General features: G+C 42.2%; 1 protein-coding gene across 2 annotated transcripts in view; it reads right to left on the reverse strand.

The window, feature by feature from the left end:
• The window catches only part of LOC137426769 (serine/threonine-protein kinase/endoribonuclease IRE1), a 102,968-nt gene that overhangs the window by 66,072 nt on the left and 15,505 nt on the right, over nt 1-21,391 (reverse strand). For both annotated transcript variants that reach the window (XM_068115634.2, XM_068115635.2), the window contains exons 3-9: nt 18,992-19,025; nt 11,700-11,772; nt 9,207-9,279; nt 4,642-4,764; nt 3,862-3,963; nt 1,742-2,003; nt 1,434-1,512 (exon numbers count right to left, since the gene is read on the reverse strand). In XM_068115634.2, the coding sequence (XP_067971735.2) occupies nt 1,434-1,512; nt 1,742-2,003; nt 3,862-3,963; nt 4,642-4,764; nt 9,207-9,279; nt 11,700-11,772; nt 18,992-19,025 (746 nt within the window). The remainder of the gene's footprint in view (nt 1-1,433; nt 1,513-1,741; nt 2,004-3,861; nt 3,964-4,641; nt 4,765-9,206; nt 9,280-11,699; nt 11,773-18,991; nt 19,026-21,391) is intronic.

Below are 21,391 nucleotides of genomic sequence, written 5' to 3' on the forward strand. Positions count from 1 at the left end.
AAGCTAAAGTTAATCTGAGAAAATTGACAATTTTTGAAATTTGGCCTATGTTGACCTTTTGGCCAATGTTGACCTCAAAAATAGATGGTGGTTGGGTTAAGTAAGCTGATATGCATATCCTATTCAGATTTCAAGTCAATCGGATGAAAATTGAGGATTTTAGAAATTAAAAAAAAGTGGTTGACCTTTGGCCTGCGTTGACCTTTTGGCCTACGCTGATCTCGAAAATAGTTGGTGGTTGAATTGAGTAAGCCGATATGTAAATCCTAATCAAATTTCAAGTCAATCGGATGAAAATTGAGGATTTTAGAAATCTGAAAAAATTGGTTGACCTTTTGCCTATGTTGACCTTTTGGCCTATGCTGATCTCAAAAATAGCTGATCGTTGAATTCAGTTAACTGATGTGCATATCCCATTCAAATTTCAAGTGAATCGTATGAAAATTGAGGATTTTAGAAATTTGAAATTGTTGTTAACTTTTGGCCTATGTTGTTCTTTTGGCCGATGTCGATCTCAAAAATAGTTGGTGGTTGAATTCAGTTTGCTGATATGTAAATCCCATTCAAATTTCAAGTCAATCGGATGAAAATTGAGGATTTTAGACATTTGAAAAAAAGGGGTTGACCTTTGGCCTATGTTGACCTTTTGGCCTATGCTGATCTCAAAAATAATTGGTGGTTGAATTCAGTTAGCCGATATGTAAATCCTTTTCAAATTTCAAGTCAATCGATGAAAATTGAGGATTTTAGAAATTTGAAATGGTTGTTGACCTTTGGCCTATGTTGACCTTTTGGCTTTTGCTGATCTCAAAAATAGCTGGTGGTTGAATTCAGTTAGTCTATATGTATATCTTATTCAAATTTCGGGTCAATCGGATGAAAATTAAAAATTTTAGAAATTTGGAAAAAGTGGTTGACCTTTGGCCTATGTTGATCTTTTGACCCCAAAAATATATAGGATTTTGTCGGACCACGAACTCTACCATTTAGTGACGTTTCGTGAAGATCGGTTTAAAATTGTGACCTGTAGGCAAGTATAAGTGAGCGGACAGACAAACAAACAAACACACAAACCGGAGTGAGCAACATACTTGTCCAAAAATATTTTATTTTTTTGCCAAGTAACAAACGGACTCACATGCAATACCGTCTCCTCTGGCGAGGGTAAAAATGTTACTGCGCTAACATACCGTATTAGCAGCACAACTATGCTACAACCCTGTCAGGGTTCAATTATGTCGGGGTAAGAACCGCCGAACTCCCTGACTCAGAGCAGAACTCCCACCGAGTCTGGTTTGATTTGATATTGATGATTCAATGGCAGCGGATGTGGCTCTGCTCGAGAACCGATGATTCCCTGATAATAATAATAATAATAATAATAATAATAATAATAATAATTTTGCCGTTAATCAATCAACTTGTCAGCTTACCGCAACTGGTACTCCCTCATGCACCAGCGAAGGCAAAGCGTACAGACTTGTGGAATGCTTTCCTACGTACAGTGTTGGCCTGTGAAACGCAGGGTGAAAATGCATGAAATTTGAAATCGGAAGACATCGGATGACATCACATACGATCAGGATGTGATGTCATAATCTTAAAAAAAAAAAAAATTTTAATTTTTTAAAAACCCCAGAAGACAGAAAGAAATGAACGGCAGAAGAAAGTCTGAAGTGGAGTAAAGAGGAAATCAATTTGTACAAGATGAGGTAATGATAAAGAAATAATATCCACACACATTAGTTTGGTGTTTGATGCTCCCTGCTGTGGAAATGGATACTTCCAGTGTGTGATGCGGCCTGCCCCACCAGACACGAAGGCCAAGTAGCGGAGCGTCTCCGTAGCGACGGCCGTGCGAGGCACTTTGTGTAGGCCCTGCCGCTGCCAGATATATAGGCCCACAGCCGGGGAGCCGTAGTCCCGGGCCCACAGCACATCCCCGCTTTCTGTTTCGATGGTCACGACAAGTCCATCACCACTTGATACAAAGTGGCCCAACCCTGCACAACCACAAGGCACCCCGTTTATTTACCACATCAATGCATCAATAATGTTGCCATTTGAAGTCAAAGCATGAATTGAATGACCAATACAGATACAACTAGAACGGGCACTCGGTAGAGCGCATACCTTCGCCGCAGCTACTGTTCTGTACTTGGCATGGGAGTGTAGGGAACAGAACAACAAAAATACGATTTTGACCTTTTCGTGACCTTGACCTTGACCTTTGACCCGATTGCTCCCAAAATCTAATCAAATGTGTCCCGTATAATAACCAATCATCCCACCAAATTTCATGCAATTCGGTTGAATACTTTTTGAGTTATGTGAATAACATACACACACACACACAGACATACAAATAAATACACAGCGATCAAAACATAACCTTCCGCTTTTGCGAAGGTAACTAGGCCATCACTCGGTAGAGCGCAAACCTCCACCAGACTTAACAGTTAACGTTTTGTATCCCACTGATAGACTGGATCTGGATTCGGACCTGAACCAAAATCTACTTTTCGTGTTCTCGTCGCCTAGCCAACTCATCCACGAGGTTTTGTCATAAGTTGTTCACAACCTTTTGAAATGAATGAATGAATGAATGATCGTTTTAAGGCCATTTTCCCCGCTCGAGCGGGGGTTAGCCTTGCGGGCCCCATGACAATCATGGTTCCATGTTTGAGGCAATGTTTTTATGGCCGGATGCCCTTCCTGACGCCAACCCTTGGTCACGCTCTTACGATGCGCAGGGATACGGTGTACCTATTCTAAATCTGGGTACACACCGTGATCATTCATCCCAGCAAGCTGGTACTCAATTTGCCGATCTCGGAAGGATGACAGGCTGAGTCAACCCCCCTGGTGTTAATTCAGCGATCGACCGGGATTTAGAACCCATGATCCTAGGATCCCAAGCCGGCACCCTAACCGCTAAGCCAACACCAGGATTTTGAAATATCATGCTGTATATCGTTTTTGGCCCTCACACTCAATGGTGAAGAATCAATTATTAAATTTACAAAAATCATCGGATCCGGATTCGGATCTTCACCAAAATCGAATCAATTCGTTCTTGTCAAACACCCAACCAGTCCACAAACGTTTCGTTCAAATCCATTCATAGCTTTATGAGATATCCTGTTCACAGACAAACATAGGTTAAAGCACAACCTTCATCCGCCTTCATTGGCGTAGCGTAACTGTACCACAGTGCAGCAAAGGCTCTAACAAAAGTTGATGACCTTGAGGGCCACCAAATGCAATCAGGCATGCAATGGTCTACTCTTTTCAAATGAATTCCAAAAAATTCCCTTGCTATGGCTTGTTTGCTAATATTCACTGTACGAATGGTACATATAGCTTTGGGTCATTTTCCAGAGTCAGCCATTGTGTGTCAGCAGCCTGGGGAAAACACAAAATTCCTGCCCAGTATAAGCCAGCAACCTGCGGTGGAGTGGAAACCCATCTAGGATTGAATCTCGGACACAGAAACATGCATGGCAATTGTCATAGATATCCTTATACTCACCCATGGATTATTGGACTTACAACATAGGGACAGGCCCAAAAAACTACTCTTTCAAAATATACCATTTCATCGAATTATTTGTAAAAAAAATATAGCATCCAGACTGCAAGTGGAAAATCCAACTTGGTGTCCGCTCTGGATAATGACGTGCTTCACGATGCACCACTCCCTAAGTTCACAAAGCACAGTGGATGGTGCATCGTGGAGTTCACCATCTATCAGAGTGGATGTTATTGCCATCCCGCTAATGGCCATTCAAATGGCAGAAAATAAATACACGGCGAATCATCGGACATCATCCGTATAGTCCCAAATTTTTGATGACGTACTATTTTCCGCCTGCACATCCTGAATAGAGGCCGAGTAGTCGTAATACGTCGCATTCCAGCGGAGCTCTCTCGTCTTGGTGTCGAACATTGTGATGGTGTATTCTGTAACGGAAGGTCAGAATCCTTTGAAAATCAATCAAGAAGTGCTCAAAAAGGCCCCTAAAGTAAATACACATTTACAAATGGCAAAAGCTTTTCATCCCAGACTCTCGGATGAACATTTAAGGAAGATTTTGGCATCCTGTATCTATGGGCGGCAGGCGTCGTTCCCTTTACCCACTTGCTCTCATAAATCCCCCACAATGGCCTCACTCCATGATAACTTTGCACATTGTAATGTTTGGTAACAACACAAATAGTTTATCACTTCACCACTGGAATGCAGTTTTGAAATTCCTCAATCTGTGTTTGCATGATCAGCCACTAGTTAGGTAGGGAAGTGGTTAGAAAGGCCGATTGCAGAAACCCAGGAATGTTTTATGAACCACGAGCGGCTGCATTCACCTCCACGTACTTAACACCCTCTACGTTCGGCGATGGCCGCCCTTTGGCCTGCGCCGATTGATATCCCAAGCAATGGGATAGGGAGAGAGAGATATATCTTCTCGGGACGGCAACATTTATCTGGCTTTGGCCAGTTTGTTAAATTCTTGTACTGCATAAAACAACAAACCCAGACGGTTTCTTACACAAAACGTTCCCCACACCCATCGCGGCCACCAACATCCCGAGGATGAAATTGTAGGGGAAACAGCGTCGGCTTGACCCGCTCAGTCTTACCGGTACGGCCAATGTACAGGAGAGGAGATGATGGGCAGACGTCGGCTGTAAAGGTTGTGGTTAACGTTTGCAGCTTCTCGCCAGTTGCTGGATCAACCACAAACCACACATCAACCTTGCGCCCTGTTGCATCACACGCGGGAGCAGGTTTCTCGCAAAGAATAAAAATACAAATCGAGCTTTGGCACAGAAAACTGAGTTTAAGAAGTAAAACACACAATAGTCTTATTTGTAGAAGATGAGGACTAGGGACTATAAAACAAAGGTAGACCCCATATGATGATCCACGTCACTAATAATTCTTGGCCAGAGGAGCTATAAGAGAAAACCTGACGCGATCTTCAAACAGTTGCAGCATTTTCAAACATTCAAACAATTTCAAAACAAATTGAATTCAAATTTCAAATATTCAAATTCAAATTCAAAAAAACATTCAAAACAAAACATTCAAACATTCAAAAAGTAAACATTCAAACAGTTGCAGCTTCAAACAGGCAAAAAATAAAATAAATAAATAAAATTAAATTTACAGAGTTTCATGGAGGCTGCCATAGGGTTTATAGACCAGAAATTCTGTAAATATGCAACATGGTCAAACCCAAACTCTCAAACTTTGGCAGTGTGGCCTTGAGGCCCAGTCCATGTTTGTGAGACTTTTTGCTCTGACATTCAACAGATGAGGTTTGTTTATAATGCCAGTTTCATAATATATTAGAGTAAGGAGTGGCAAGAACCCCTTTCCCCTGCATACAATCTGACATCCATACCAAACGGCTTCCTGACTGATGTTATAGTGGGAATTTTGAAATATAAAATGTTGAGTAAATTATACAACAAGGGCAGAGGAGGAAATTATACTACTGTACAGGGTGTCCCATAAGTCTGGAATCATCCCATAAGTCTGGATCTGTTGAATTCCTCAGCAACCTCCTTATGACTGATTTCCTATGAGCAGGATTACCTGGATGTGTTCTTCCTTAATCAGCGACATCATGGACCCATAGAAGAAACGAAAAAAATCATTCTTAAATGAAAAAATCATCAATTTCTTATTTGCCCTATTGTTCCAGACTTATGGGACACCCTGTATATCAAATAGGATGTATGTTTGTGTGTGTGTGTCATTGGTTGTTATCTCCATATGCAGGTTTCAGAAGGTAGAACGGAGTCCTCCCAGGTCTCGAAGTTTCCACCTCCGTTTCAGAAAGGGATCATGATTCATGGACCAGTTTATGAAGTTTTCTTATTGTCAAAATTTTGTTCCAAGGGTTCTTTTGATAATCGTCACCGAACCTTGGACAGCTACCAACTGCAGTTTCTTTGTTGTAATATTCCCAGGAATGGTTTTTAAGATCTCTGTGAGGTTCTTCTTTATCATTCCCGTTGCTCCAATAATTACTGGTACAATTTCGGTGCTGCTCAGCTTCCAGGATCTTTTCACTTAATTTTTGTGGTCTTGGTATTTGGTCATTTTCTTGATTTAGAATCTACACTTGTCTGTCTGGCTCAGTCCCGCCATCTTTTTAAATCCATTGGTGTGTCCTTCATCTTGGGCATTTATTATGATTTGTTTGCCGTCCCATTTGAGCTGACCTCTTCTTCGCCATTCCAATGAGCCTTCTTTGTCTATCCCCACTCTGTCCAGTTCTTTTTTATATTTTCCTGCTCTTTTGTCATTCTCCCAGTTGTTGGTGTATGATTCTTGATATTTTTAAAATATATTTATTTTGTCTTTTTTGCAATTGTTGGGGCTGTATTTGTTTCCGTTTCATTTTCCGGTGCGGCATCTTCTATTCACACCTGTTTTTCGAAACTCTTTGCAAGGTGAGTTAGGTATACTTTTTCAGGTTTGTTATGTTCATGTTTGTCTTCAAATTGCATTCGATAGTCTGTTGAGCATTTGACATACTAAGTTAGTCCTCCACCCAACACTCTGTGCACCTGGTTGAGTTCCATCAGGCCGCTCCCTCCCTCTCGTCCTGGCAGGTACATTCTCAGGATGCATTGGTTTTTGTAAAACATTTTGTGGATGGTAAGGAGTTTTCTTGTTTTGATGTTTAACTTGGTGATTTCTCATTGGGGCCCGTTTATTATTCCGCAGCTATATTGGAACACTGGTACTGCGAGCTGGTTTATGTCTTTGATTTTGTTTCTTGAGGAGAGGTACGTTTTCAGGATCAGCTTCGTTCTATGTAGGTATTCTTTGGCGATTGTTTGTGACATATTTGGTGGCCCTCTTCTACTCTGAGGTGTTTGTATGATGCTTTGTTTTCTAACTGCTGTATTGTTGTTTCAAGGTAAATTTTTATGTTGTCTGTTTTGTTGGTTTACAATGTACAAATGTGCATTTGGCACACTTGTCTAGTCCAAATTCCATTTGAATATGCATTGGAGAACCGTTTTACTAGTTTTAGTTGTTCTGTCAATTTTTTGTCATTTGGCGAGAAGAGCTTTAAATCATCCATGCACAGTAGATTTGTTACCTTTCCTATTTATTTGGATGTTTTTCTATTGGTTGTTAGGGTGTATCCGTGTCCTTGTTCATTGATGAGGTTACTTAGTGGGTCCAGAGCCAGACAAAACAGAAAGGGGGAAAGACTGTCTCCCTGGAAGATTCCACGCTGTATCTTTACATCTGGTATTTCGATATTTCCTTCTAAGTGTTGTAATATCAATGTGGTATTTATTCCAGAGCTTCATTGCTTTTTCAATCTGTCTGATTATTTGGGGATTGATTTTGTATATTTGCATGGATTTTATCATCCACGAATGTGGGACCCTGTCGAAAGCTTCCTTATAGTCTATAGAGGCGGTGGACAGTTTGGTTCTTTGCATTTTGCAATTTTCAAGTGTGGCCTTGTTCAGTAGTAGGTGGCCAATTGTTCCAAAACAACCTCTCTTACATCCCTTTTGTTCTGCCTCTAAACCTCCTTGTTGTATTAGGTGATTATGGAAAGTATCAAGTTATTTTAGCCAGAAATTTGTAAATCCATCTGGGCCTGGGATTTTAAAGTTGTTTTCTATTTTTTTTTTCTTCATCAATAACCATGGGGGAATTCCCTTGAGATATTGTTTCTTCTTTTCCAGGTTTAGGATCCAATTCCGCTTATATGTTATGTTCTTTCTGATCTTCAAAAATTCCTTTCCAGAATTTTTCCAGCTTTTCTTTTTCAGGGGGATTTGACACATTCTCCTTTTGTTTCTCTAATTCATGGCACAATCTCTTTGGGTTACTCTCAAACATGTGGTTTTGTTTTCTCCTGTTGTGTGTGTGTTTGTGTATCATTGATTTTCACATCTGAAAATCATAGAAAAAACAAGGCTGAGCCAATCTCCACCACATGTTGCATGTACAATTGTACATGCTGGGGGTACCCAGAGTGAATGGGTATTACTAGTATTGTATATATAAAGGGAGGTCGGGATCTTGCCCCCATCATCTTACTCAATGACTATTTCATAAATAAAAACAAATTATACAAATCATACAAGGATACAAATTAGGTTAATTTGCAGCATTACATACTTATGTAGTTCTATCTATTCCATGTGTGTTTAAGATGTCATTTATTTACAGCAATCAATAAATATTTTTTATATAATGGCCTATAATATAAATCTATATTATAAAACAGGAGTGCCTGTCTGTCTGTCTGTTCGTCCCCAAACTACTTCCTCAGTTTTGGGGCCAGCCCCACCAAACCTCCTGTGGAACGTTTTGTTTGGGGTCCCAGCGGATGTTGTAAGGTAGGTAGAAGGTTTCATAAGTTCCTCAATAAAATTATGATTTTGAAATTGACTCGATACCGAGCTGCTCCGAATCCGGAAGTGAACACATGACGATTATGAGCTGGTTTTATAATATCTCAAAACAATCGTCATTTAACACAGTATTTCATTATGGTATTAATTTATGATTGGAATGATGCTATTTGGAATTGAGTGAATACAATTATGATTTTGAATTTCCAACCGTACAGAACTGCTCTATATCCGGATGAACGCCAGCACGGATTTAAATATTGTTTATGTCACGAATGTTGGTAAACGTTTATTTTTTATATTAATGCTATTTAATTTGTGATTGGAGTTATGCTGTTTGGAATTAAAATAGAGATATTGAGTTCAAATGAATGAGGAAATGACGTGATGGTTTCTACTTTCTAACCGTGACATTCGCGGATCGCCATATGCAGATTCGCCATTGACCGGGTAAAGAACCATTCAGACTGGACACGTTTTTCGTGCAAGTCCTTCACGAACCTGCTGTCCATATTTGAGGTTCGACTACAGTTGGCACAGGAATGTGGAATTTATTGGTTCCATGGTTTAGCATTCACCGTTTCCTCATTGTTTGTTTGCTTTCGAACCCCCACCTGTGCGTAGCACTGGTACCTCGCTGGTATATGTATGAAACGATATTGAGAAAACCAACAATACATTTTTTTCAGAATTTCCAAGTCCAATGCTATAAAGTATCCTCAAAAACAATAAAACATGGCATTGCCTGTTACTATTGTACTTGGCTTGTTCAGGCAGCCATGATATGTTGGATGTGGTTTTACCTGTGTACAAAATTCCATCAGAACTCCTGCACGGAGATGCTTGCACAAGCTCTGGGATGCTGAAGGGTAGTTTCTGCAGAGTTTGGAAACATCGGATTAGCTATTAATCGGTTGTTCCCAAAGCAGCAGTCTGATGGTGCCAAAGCAAAAGAGATTAATAAGTAAGTAAATGGTGCATTAGGAGGGATATCTCTTCATTACGATGGTGCCCCCCACGCCCCTGTGTGCTCCCCTCCCCCGTTCCACACTCCAAATGCCCTCCTCAAACTCAAACGACTATTCATAATAATGTCCCTTTAACTGAAGATAGGTCAGCCTTCATTAAGTGAGGTAAGGAGTCGATGATCACTGCAGATCATCCTATGGACATGTTTGTTCTTTTTGCCTTCCTAGCAGTAGATGGATACAATGAACCCCGAAGAAAAGCTCAGGAGAATCTCAATATGGATCTCCCAAGATTAAGATTCTGGCTAGCCACCCAGTCTTGCTCACAAAACTCTCTAACAACAACATTCTCTCAGTCCTCTGACTCTCCTCAGCAACTCCAAGATGTACACATTCCTCCAGTAAGCCCCTACTGCTTAAACTCCCAAAATCCAGGCTTACACCACATCTCCACTCTTTCGTTCCTCTTTTTCCCGTTTGTGGAACTGCCCTCCAAAGACGGTTCAATCGCACTGTTCACTTCAGGGCTTCAAGCATTAGCATTGCACCACCGTCTCGTGTCATCCCCCCATCCCTACCCACGATTGTTTTACCCTCATTAACCCCATCAACCCTCTCATGCAGGTTACCAGGTTTCATTTCCTCTCCCCCCTTGTCTTGTCCTATTCGTACATTTCCTTGTTTGTTCTGTCCAACTGTGACCCCATTACACCGCTGTTAATATATTGCCTTTTAATCCTGTCACCTCGCTCTTCCGGAACCTACATCTTGTTTTAAAATGAAAAGTAAAGTTATTCAGGGCCCTCTTGTCAAATATCTGGCAGATTTTCTCCCTTCCTTGTTCTGGAACTCTGGAAGGCATCGCAAGGCAGCATCTCTTAGGCCATGCCATGGGAATTGTCTTATTGTCAATATAAACAACTTCCCTGCTTTCTTGAAAAATCTGCTGCTATGTAAATAACCTTATGCCAAATGGTTCCTCATCCCATAGCAGGTAGGTTGTGTATATGGAGGAGTACATTAACAGAGGGCAAAGGGTCAACAGACAAAATGGGGGCGAAAGGGAAAACAATAGGATAAGAATGCACAGATGTACCACAGAACGAGGGAGGAAATGCAGGTGAAGGGTGGAAAGAGGGTCTCAGCAGGTGTATTAAAGCTCAGAGGTAGGAAAGGGAGAGATCATGAGGTGCTTTGTGCAGGCCAAAGTAAAAAATAAGAAACTAGTCAACCACATTGAGCTTGGGTGTTCAATGTTGAGAATTCAAGCAAACATTCTCACTCTGTCCTTCCTCCAACATTGACACCTGGCACATCTTACCATTTACTTCTTGCAGATTCACTGGAGGAAGCACCTCATGATATTTCCCATTCCCACCTTTGAGGTACAATTTGAGTTCCTTGGCCATAGAATTAGCCAGAACTTGTCGTAAGCTGATCACATGTCCAATGTGGCCTCCAGGGCTAGACTTGGCTTACTGTGTCGTAAGTTCTTTCTTGACCGATCTCGGCTTGGAATGGTGAATAAGGTATTAATCTGTTGTGATATACAGTATGACTTCCCTCTGCAAGATGATGTCACCTAATCATATCCTGCTCCCATAGAGGCTGATGGTGTCCAAAACTCTCAAGACCTTCCCCTCTTTCATCGCAAAAGATATTGTTGGCCTTGTAGTTCTCTGTGTCAACTTTATCTGGTATAGCTCCTTCTCCAGGTATTTTATAGTTTTTAAGCCCCTGTAATTTGTGCTTATTCATTCATCAACTTATTTGTTGCCCATATTATTGAAATTCTTTGTCCCCCTTTCTTCTAGTCTGTTGAATTGTCTCCCTGAGTCTGTGCTTTCAAACTCTTCCCTTCAGCCCTTTCGACACAGGTGCACCATTGGTATGTCATGTTCTCTCCATACACTTTTATACTCTTTCTAAACCTGCCCCCCTCCGCAACCTTATCTACTCACTCGAATGAGGTTTGCTTGCATGTTTCTAGTATTCCCATTCTCCTCCACTCTTATCAGTTTGTCAACCTTCCTCCGTCATGCGGCTCTTGTTTATGTACAAAGTGTGAATTCAGAATGTGTGCAAACAAAATGGATTAACAAAAGCTTTAAATCAATTAATTTATATGAAGCACCCACCCAGGTAACCTTGGCTGCAGTCTGTATATTGGTGTTGGGGGAAGGAAGATCAGAAGGAATAAAAAAAAACTTGACCAATCAAATTTAAGTAGAGGAATTGTTAGGTAAAAAATTAAAAAAAATGGAAATCCATGAATTGGCAAGTGTTTGGCACAACTGTTTATTGGGCTAAATTGACAATGGGCCTTACTGTTAAGCCTTTTCCCAACTTCCCACTCAAAGTGTACAAGGAGCCATCGCTTGGGTCTGGAAGAAAGGCAGGCCTGAACAGAGCATGAAAAAAACAGAAGAGGATCACAAAATACACAGAAATATTCGATGTAATTGCTCTTATATTGTGTTAAAGAAAGGCCAAATCATCATTGACAATTAATCTTTCTCAGCAAATGAAACCAAGAAGTGGCAGCATAATGAAAATGTGGGAAAATAAGCGTATGGCACAATAGTATTTTTTAGTTTGTGTATCTAAATAGAAACAATCTCTGTATAGATATTTAAACCTTGCTTTGCCTCGGAGACCTGCCTCAGAGTTGTCTAGCCTGAGATTTTATCTCGAAGCAGCTATAAACTGCCATCCTGTTGTTTTACATGCAGGGTCGTTCATAAATATGTGCTTCGTCCCTCGGCTGGACGTTAAAATGAGCGTCTCGTTTGCTAGTATTCGTTGGTGGACATTAAAGACCTCAGGGTGTCCTTTGCAAAGAGAATGTGAGCTATCGCCGGCACCATGAACAAATTCCAAATTCCTGCACTTGTACTTGAGTATCCTGTGTTGGAGTGGTGGCCCATCCAGGTTGTAACCCCCAGCAGCCTAACCAATGAAACTTCCTTTGCAGCCCTGTGCGCCTAATGGCACAGATGAAACCAACAAGAAGAAGAATTATGTTGGATTATTAAAAGTCACACAAAATTTACTTCCCAAGAAATGTTACAGCTTCTTTAATCCTCATAAGTTGTACAAAAAACATATTGACCACGACATACGATAGCATCCATATTGGCAGGAAGTGAAGAAGAAGACAGGTAGGACTGGCTTCACAACTGCACAAGTGCTCTGTATCTTACTTCATACATATTGTTGCCAGCGTACAACATTATAGGTCAAAATAAAAACGAGTACGAATGTGAATTATTTCGTATTACCATTGCCTTAAAAAAAAGTCTGAACAGTTTGAGATAAAAAGCGGTAAAAAAGAAAAAGGAATTAGTTTTACATCATTGGCCGAAGTTGATATAATGGCGAGCATTATGAAATAGAAAGTTGCCTCAGAGTGTTGTCCTTTTTAGTCAGAAGTCAGAAAGTAAGAATGATTAGTTACATTACTTATCTGCATATGTGATATTTAAATTACTAACACATCACACAGCATATATCTAGCCCGCACCAAGTTTAGCAATAGCTATTACAGCCCTTGGACTAGGAAAGGTTCCCCAACTCTGCTTTAATATTGTCGTGTGACTACCCTGTAGTGAACACCGCAGGGCGACACGGACGACCAAATCAGCTTTACTCCAAGGCGTTCAATCCAAAAATGACGGTATTATTTACACACGAGGGAAAGGAGGATGACAAACGTACCTGGGCGGTTTCCACCCGACGTCTTCGCACCTGGATAAATTAACTCAAACGACACAGGATTTACTGTACAAAAATACCGGCTTTATTAAAGAAATGTCGGTAACCAAGTGATGCACGTTAAAATAAAGTCCGAACTGGAGCGCCCCCACACAGACTCAAATACAAACAATGGGAAAAATAACTGTGAAAATAAATATGTGTTTGTGTGGCACTTCGCTCTAATTGGCTCTTGAACCTCGTCAGGAATCGTCCCGGGCCCCGCGTCCTTGCGCGTGAAAATACGCTCGTTGGCACCGAAGTCTGTGCGCGGGAACGACCTTGGTGCACAGCTCGCTCTTCCAGCCGCCGAGCCCAAAGTGAGCAGGCCGCGCCCGTCCACTCGCCGTCTGCTCCACACCAGCACCCACGTCTCCCAGCGCAAGAGCACTATGAACTCCGACCACTCGCCGTGAACTCCCGAAGCAGAGCGAGATATCAAATCGTGACTGTTCACCGCCAAAGCCAGAAGATGCGATGAGGTCAAGAGGGCCAAGAAGACAAGAGGACGAAAACTCGTGAACTTTGTCCGTTCGCCGTCAAATCCCGAAAATCAGAGCAAGCCGAGAGAGAAACCACGAGCCAAGAAGAAGAGGAAAATGTCCGGACACGACCATTTGTTATTGAGGCCAGGACTTAAGAGGACAAAGAAGAGAGGAGAGAGAAGAGGAAAATGTCTGGCCATGACCGTTCGTTATTGAGGCCAGGACTCAAGAGGACGAAGAAGAGCAAGAAAATGTCAGGCAGAGTGTTCTTTTATACTCAAGCCTCTGATGTCATCTCACTACGTCTCCGTGTTGACTCCTATCAGCGAGTGCCATCTTAGCAGTCCTTACTTGAACCAAATTCCAGACCAATCACTGCTTTTCAGGGCGTGGCCTCATGGCCCTGCTGGTGCCTGTGTGCTCACCAGGTCAGTGTTATCAGCGGTAGTGCTCAATGTCCTGCTTCCGGTTGGTTTTTATTTAGTGTTATAAATGCGCGATTTCCTGGCTAGGTGTGTGTGCTGCGTGTGTCATAAGGAACAGAGGAAAATTAACAGAGGCCATTACATACAGGGGGTTTACCATTAATCCCTAACTAATTAAAATAACCCCACCCCTCATGATGGGAATGAAGATACGCTCTTCTGCGACATACGGTCTACCGGATCCCTACTTATGATACATGAGGGTTTCTTCTTTACGACAGTCGGAGCAGACTACCTATGCAATTCTACCTGGACTATGGTATTGCCTACCCCCCACAAATGTAACAATATATACAGTACAATATATACAATATATATATATATACAAAAACAATTGTAACAATATATACAATATATATATATACAAAAATATATGCAAAAGTAAAAATATATACAAAAAAAAAAAGGAAAAAAAAGTACATATAGATAAAGTATCCTCAGTTTCAAAGAAATATTCAATAAAATGCTGTCTTCAAACCAAGCGCTCAAAGAGTCAACATCACTGGAAAGCTTGTGCTCAATTTCACCAACATTCTTTCAGGGAACCAGTAGAGTAGGTCAGGGTCCAATAACAACTTAGTACAAACTATGTTGAAAATCTTATCTAGTTATCTCGTTCCGTAAAGATGTGTCCAACTCTGGTGACATACATGATCAGATTTCTCCAAACATCCCGAACCTGCGCTGCTTCTCTAAGCTCTGGCAGCGACAGCTCAGTAGCCTTTACCGCATCCATCCAGCACATACTACGTCTGCCTCTTCCTCTTCTTCCCTCAACCATACCGAGCATGGTTGACTTCTCCAGAATTTAGTTTTCCCCACCTCCACCTCCTTGAATTGCTGCCTTAACCCCATTAAAACCTTTGGTTTCAAAAACTTTGGTTAAGAGGCCTTTTGTTTCAAAACCTGAACTGCAAGATATAGATTCAGAGTTTCCTTCTCCTAGATGAGCTGCCTACCAAGGCAAACGAGTGCCATCTGTCCAAAGCAAATGGGTTTAAGGTGCCAGTTATTCGCCTTTCACCTCTACACCCGTTAATGAGAACAACCCCACCACGAGAAGGCTGGTGCGAGGCTACACTGTCAGAGGCTGTTTGAGACGCTGAGCCTTGGAGTATTTTTGCATACATTGAGAGCTTATCGTCAATGCCACGCCATGGCATACCTGGCCATGCGGGTCACATTTTCAACAGCATTTATAAAAAGCAAAAACAAAAGTGGGCCTAAAGTTAATCCCTGAGGGATTCCTCTTAAAATATTTATTTCATGTGAAAAACACCATTGATCTTGACTCTGATGTTTGTGTGACAAAACCACTTCAAAGACAAAATCCTTAAGCCAATTGATTGATACATTTTCACATAATACAACATGATGTATGGAGTCAAAAGCTTTTTTTGAGATATAATAAAACCGTAATCCATGGCCATATTCTGTTTAACATAAGATAGCTTGGTACCTGTTGAGAAAGTAAACTAATAAATAGTTTGACACCAAATACCTGAATAACCGGTCTCTTTCTAGGATCTTTGAACAGGAACTAAGAACATAAGTAGGTCGATAATCATTAACAGAAAGAAAACAATTTTTCTTATGTACAGGCCTTTGCGTTCTTAAAATCGTGTATAATACAACCAGAAGTAATTGAAGCAATAATTATATAATGAAGAGTTTTAGCAATGGCATCATATTATCCTTCAAAAAGGAACCAGGACACATTGATCTAGAATTATGTATGTTGTCTGATGTGATCTAGAATTATGTTATGTTGTCTGATGTAGAATTACAACATTTTAGATCAAGTAACAACTTTTTCGTAGAAATGACTGATAAAGGTTGGAACTAGAACGGCACTCAGTAGCGAGCACACCTCCACCTGGTTGGTCATATCACTCAATGGTGAAGATCACTTAAAAAATTATACTAGCTGGATCCGGATTCAGATCTTCACCAAAATTGAATCGATTCTTCCTTGTCGCACACACACAACCTGTCCAACAAGTTTCGTCCAAATCCGTCCATAACTTTTTGAGATATCCTGCTATGTATCATTTTTGGCTCTATCTCCCGATGGTGAAAAATCACTTAAACAATTAAATAATTCTCATATCTGAATCCATATTCAGATCTTCACCAAAGTCGAATCGAATTGTCCATGTCAGACACCCAACCTGTCCACCAAGTTTCGTCCAAATCCGTCCACAACTTTTTGAGATACCCTGCTATGTATCGTTTTTGGCCCGATCTCCCAATGGTGAAGAATCACTTTAAAAATTCTAGTAGCCGGATCCGAATCCGGATCTTCACCAAACTCTAGTCATTTCGTCTTTGTCACATACGCTACATCTCTGCCAAATTTCGCCCGAATCCGTCCACAACTTTTTGAGATATTTTGTTCACAAACGGACAGACAGACAGACAAACGAACAGACAGACAGACAGGGGTGAAAACATAACCTCCATCTATCTACCTTTGGTGGCAGAGTTAATGAGAAACTTTGTAATTCCTCACCATTACGGTAGTTACTGTTCATTGTATGTACGATTATTGTGAAGATGTGGCAAGTCTGATTCCAAATTGGAATTGACATTTGCAAAGTGATCGTTGAACGTATTAGCAATATTAAAAACTTACATGTAATTAACCGTCAAATTTAATACTCTACCTTTCTTTTAATCTCTTCCAAAATAATATTTCAGGATCTGTTTCTTTTTAACCGCCTCTTCTCCAACATTGCTCCCTCTGTTGTCTGTCCTAAGACCCCTCACCCCCCCCCCGACCCCCCATAATCTACTGCAGGACGCACGCATTCTTCTGGCAACCTCCTCTTGCTTAAACTTACACAATCCAGGCTGACTATATAACTCTTTTATTCCTGCCTTATCCCATTTACATAACCACCTTCCAGAGGCTATTCAGTCTCAATCTTCCCTCCAGCCTCCAGGGCTTCAAAAAAAAAAACTGTGCACCACCATATTGTCATCCCCAATTCTAAACCCATTATCTTTATTGCCCCCATTAACCTTTCTAACCCAACCAACTTGTTAGTTTCAATGTTTTCTCCCTTCCTCCTTGTTCTCTTTTCCCATTCGTTCATTCCCTTGATGTTTGTCCCACTGTCAGTTCTACCTCACTCTTCCATGAGCCTCGTTCCTGTAAAGGAAAAATAAACATGGATTTTAATACATCCACAATTCCTTTATATCACATTGACATTCCTGTTTTTTTACATTTAAAAAATCTTGTTTTTTTCCAACTCTTTCACTTTCCTCGGAATTGGCATTTATCTGAAGCTTACAATACTCACTGCGTTCATCTGTATTCCCACGGTCTTTAAAACCCTTGAAAACTTGTTTATTTTAAAAATTAATTCTAAAAGTTCATTTGTAATGCATGGTTTCGTACACCGTTTAATGATTTAATGTGTACCTGCCTCAAATGTACATCTCCATTTAAACCATCGTCATAATGTGTCATGCGTCTTTCTCTGTGGGATATGAGAGCGTCGGTGCTGCTGAAGCAGTTTCTTGGCTCGGGTTACAATCCTGGACATGTTACCACTCTGAGGCAGGATCAACTCGACCGAGTGTGCAGGAATTAGTACTTTGGCCATGGTGCCAGCAATAGCTCACCCACTCTTGCAAAGGACACCATGAGATCTTTAAAGTCCACCAACTAATTTTAGCAGATGGGACGTCCAGTTTAGCATCCATCCGAGGGACGGGACAAACATTGGTGCCTGGCCCTGAATGTGAAACACTGGGATAGCAGTTTATAGCTAGGCCAAGATTCAAATCAAGACTAGACAACTCAGATGAGTCTGCATACCTCTAGTCCATCCTGCCAGTCCACTCTGCCTAAAACTAGAATAAATTTATCTTGAAATTATTCCATTAATCCATCAACATTTTCCATATCAGAACAGACTATATTTTCCACCTCCATTACAATAATCATCTTTACAGTGAATTTTCAAAGATCTAAATTTCACTGTGAGGTGATTGCAAACCACCATCTAATAACTTTCCTCTTCCCAAATGGTGTCGGAATGCAAAACTGCAACAGCAATGGATTACATACAAAAACTACAAAAAAAACAGTTAAAATTAGATTTTCGAAACGTTTTTGCATTGCATGGCACGAGGATTAGAACAATTCTCGAAACTCGTGTTAACACCAACACACAAGTCGATGGAGGCACAATCTTGTTTCAAAAGAATCCCCCGTCCCACTGGAAGGCAGAAGTGGAAAAAAAACAAGCATTTGGCCATGGAATCAACTTCCTGCTTTGCGGGGCTCAGACCTTGGTAAGAAGGCCATTTTATCTGACATTGAGAGACCAATAGATTGTGTGTGTATTTCTGTTCATATGACCTTCTCCCACATGTGATAATCATAAAAAGCAATCTGCAGTAGCTCACAGTCTTTCCTATTTACACACGTGATCGAGGGCAAGTATCATGTCAGATCCGTTAAAATGTAGTAGTACTAGAAGTAGTTGTAGTAATAGTATTCAAATTTGTTACATTCGCTTATAAGATTAAGACTTATAAGAACAAGCATTCTGAGTATTGCGCTGCAATACATGTCCCCTACCGGCAGTCTGTCGTCCGGAAAACTGTTGGGGAAATTACCAAAGTTCAAAGTGCCATAACTTTGTCAAAAATGATCGAAACGTCGTGAAGTTCGAACTCGATCTGTAACTTATCATGAGGAAACCATGTGCCAAGTTTGAAATCATTAGCATTAAGAGTTTAGAAAAAAAGTCCGGAAAACTGTTCTTTGCGTGACGGACGGACAGACTGACAGACGGAGGGACGGAGTGCAAACCTATAGTCCCCTCCGGTGTACACCGGTAGAGGACTAATAAGACATAAAAAGTCATTAAATACTTACTCCGACAAATGCATGGGAACTTGCAACACAGCATCTGCAAACACAAATGGCATTTCTATCTCATGCTGGGAATACAATCAAAATATACTGTAGAGTACACATTTACAAATGAAATGACGTCATATTTGGCCATTCATTAGGTCTGCATGTAATTGGTGGAGTACCTATCCTATTGCACATATCAGCCAAATACTTACACTCGTACACCACAATTTCATAATAATTAGAAAGGATGACACTGAAAACTTTTCAACAACGGCATAATAAATTAAACACGTCATTGTTAGTTTGTATTGTTGTAACAGGTGAAAGTAAAGCATTGTAATGAAAACCAGTTGTGGTCACATCTTCATCAACTTCTGAGTCCGACAGTATGATGCAGTGGTTGCACCATTTACTTTTGAATCGTCTAGTCTGGGTTACATTTCCAACTAGACTATAAACCATCGGATTGGTGCTTCGTATGCAGGGCTTTGTGTCACAAAGTGCGTCACCAATCGGATGGGCCATCTGCTAGCATTAGTTAATGGGCATCAAATATTCCACAGTGCCTTTCTCAATGAGCAGGCAATTTTTTTGCAAGAAACAAGATCAAACTACTAACTCTTGAGAAAAACCATCTTCAGTCATAAGTCAGGCCTGCTCAGTCGGTTCGCGAAAGATTTGGGTCAAAAACTTTCGCTATCAAACACCACAAGAAGGTGGCAATAATTTGGGTCCTTCGTAGTAATAATGCCATCAATCCCCGTTAGCAATTTTCCTATTGAAGTGATGCTGGAAATTTATCTCGTAAGGCCATCCAAATTCACACAAAATGACTTTTCATTGTTTGGTACATGCGTTATTTCCTCTATTTTATGTTATCGAGAAGCATCGCCATCACAATTCCCTTCCAGTGTTTGTTTGTTTGTTTCAATTTAACTTTGGAAATTATGGAATCTTTTGTACATCACTCCTTTCCTATTCCATCTCCAGGCGCTGCATGACGTTATCGCAGGGGTACCGAAGGGGGCCCGGCGATGACGCTCGCTGAAAGGGAGTACTCAGTTTTCACTCCATTTGTTTGTTTTCTTTCATGTTTGTTTGTTTGTCCAGGCAATATCCCAGCCATCCTTTGAGCAAGGAAGCTGACATTTTGGCCCAAGAGTGAGCACATGCTTTGGCAAAACGGTATTTTTTTGATTAATTAATTGATTGATTAATTATTTAATTACTAGCAGAAGTACCCGGCATTGCCGGGCGGGGGAGGGGAGGGGAACGGGGGGGAGGGGAGGAGGGGGGTGGAGGGGAACGGGGGGAGGGGAGGAGGGGGGAGGGGAGAAGAGGGGGGAGGGGAGGGGGAGGGGAGGGGGAGGAGAGGGGGGAGGGGAGAAGAGGGGGGAGGGGAGGGGGAGGGGAGGGGGAGGGGAGGGGGGAGGGGGAGGAGAGGGGGGAGGGGGAGGGGGAGGGGGGAGTGGGAGGGGGAGGGGGAGGGTGAGGAGAGGGGGGAGGGGGAGGGGGAGGGAGGAGGGGGAGGTTGGAGTGGGAGGGGGAGGGTGGGAGGGGGAGGGGGGAGGGGTAGGGGGAGGGATGAGGGGGATGGGGGGCAGTGGGAGGGGGTGGGGGAGGGGGAAGAGGGAGGGGGAGGGGGAGGGGGAGGGGAGAAGAGGGGGGGAGGGGAGGGGGAGGGGAGGGGGAGGAGAGGGGGGAGGGGGAGGAGAGGGGGGAGAGGGAGGGGGAGGGGGAGGGGGAGGGTGAGGAGAGGGGGGAGGGGGAGGGGGAGGGGGAGGGGGAGGGGGAGGGGGAGGGGGAGGGGGAGGGGAGGGGGTAGGGGGAGGGGAGGGGTGAGGGGGAGGGGGGAAGGGGGAGGCGGGAGGTGGGGAAGGGGAAGGAGCAGGGGGGAGGGGGAAAAGGGAGGGGGAGGGGGAAAATGGAGGGGGAGGGGGAAAAAGGGAGGGGGAGGGGGGGAAGGGGAGGGGGGTAGGGTGGAGGGGGAAGGAAGGGGGAGGACGGAAGCTCTGACGCTCGGAGGACAGGGGCTTCTGCTTCTACTGCTAATCCCTCCCCCTCCCCCTCCTCCCTCGCACAAATTACACCGTGAAGGCCCAATGGCCATGTCTATGCCACAAATCAAGTACGTGAGCGAGTCGGGCGCACTGAATTGAAAATATATAGAACGCTCATACTCCGTGAAAAGTGAAGCCGCCGTGTCGCCATCTTGGTTAGCACGACTCGACCAACTCGCTTCACGGATCTCGTTTGTTTTGAACATGTGAATTACGTGCGAACGCGTAACTGTGAGTTTATGGCGGCAAGGAGTATCACGTGATCGCTCTGAGCAAATCAGCGCGCTGCTCTGCCACCTGATCAGATTCCGTGTATAATATTCCTCACTGAAATGCGCTGAGGTAAATATGAATA

The sequence above is a fragment of the Myxine glutinosa genome, chromosome 5 (genome assembly GCF_964187855.1).
Source record: "Myxine glutinosa chromosome 5, kmMyxGlut1.1, whole genome shotgun sequence".
Lineage (NCBI taxonomy): Eukaryota > Metazoa > Chordata > Myxini > Myxiniformes > Myxinidae > Myxine > Myxine glutinosa.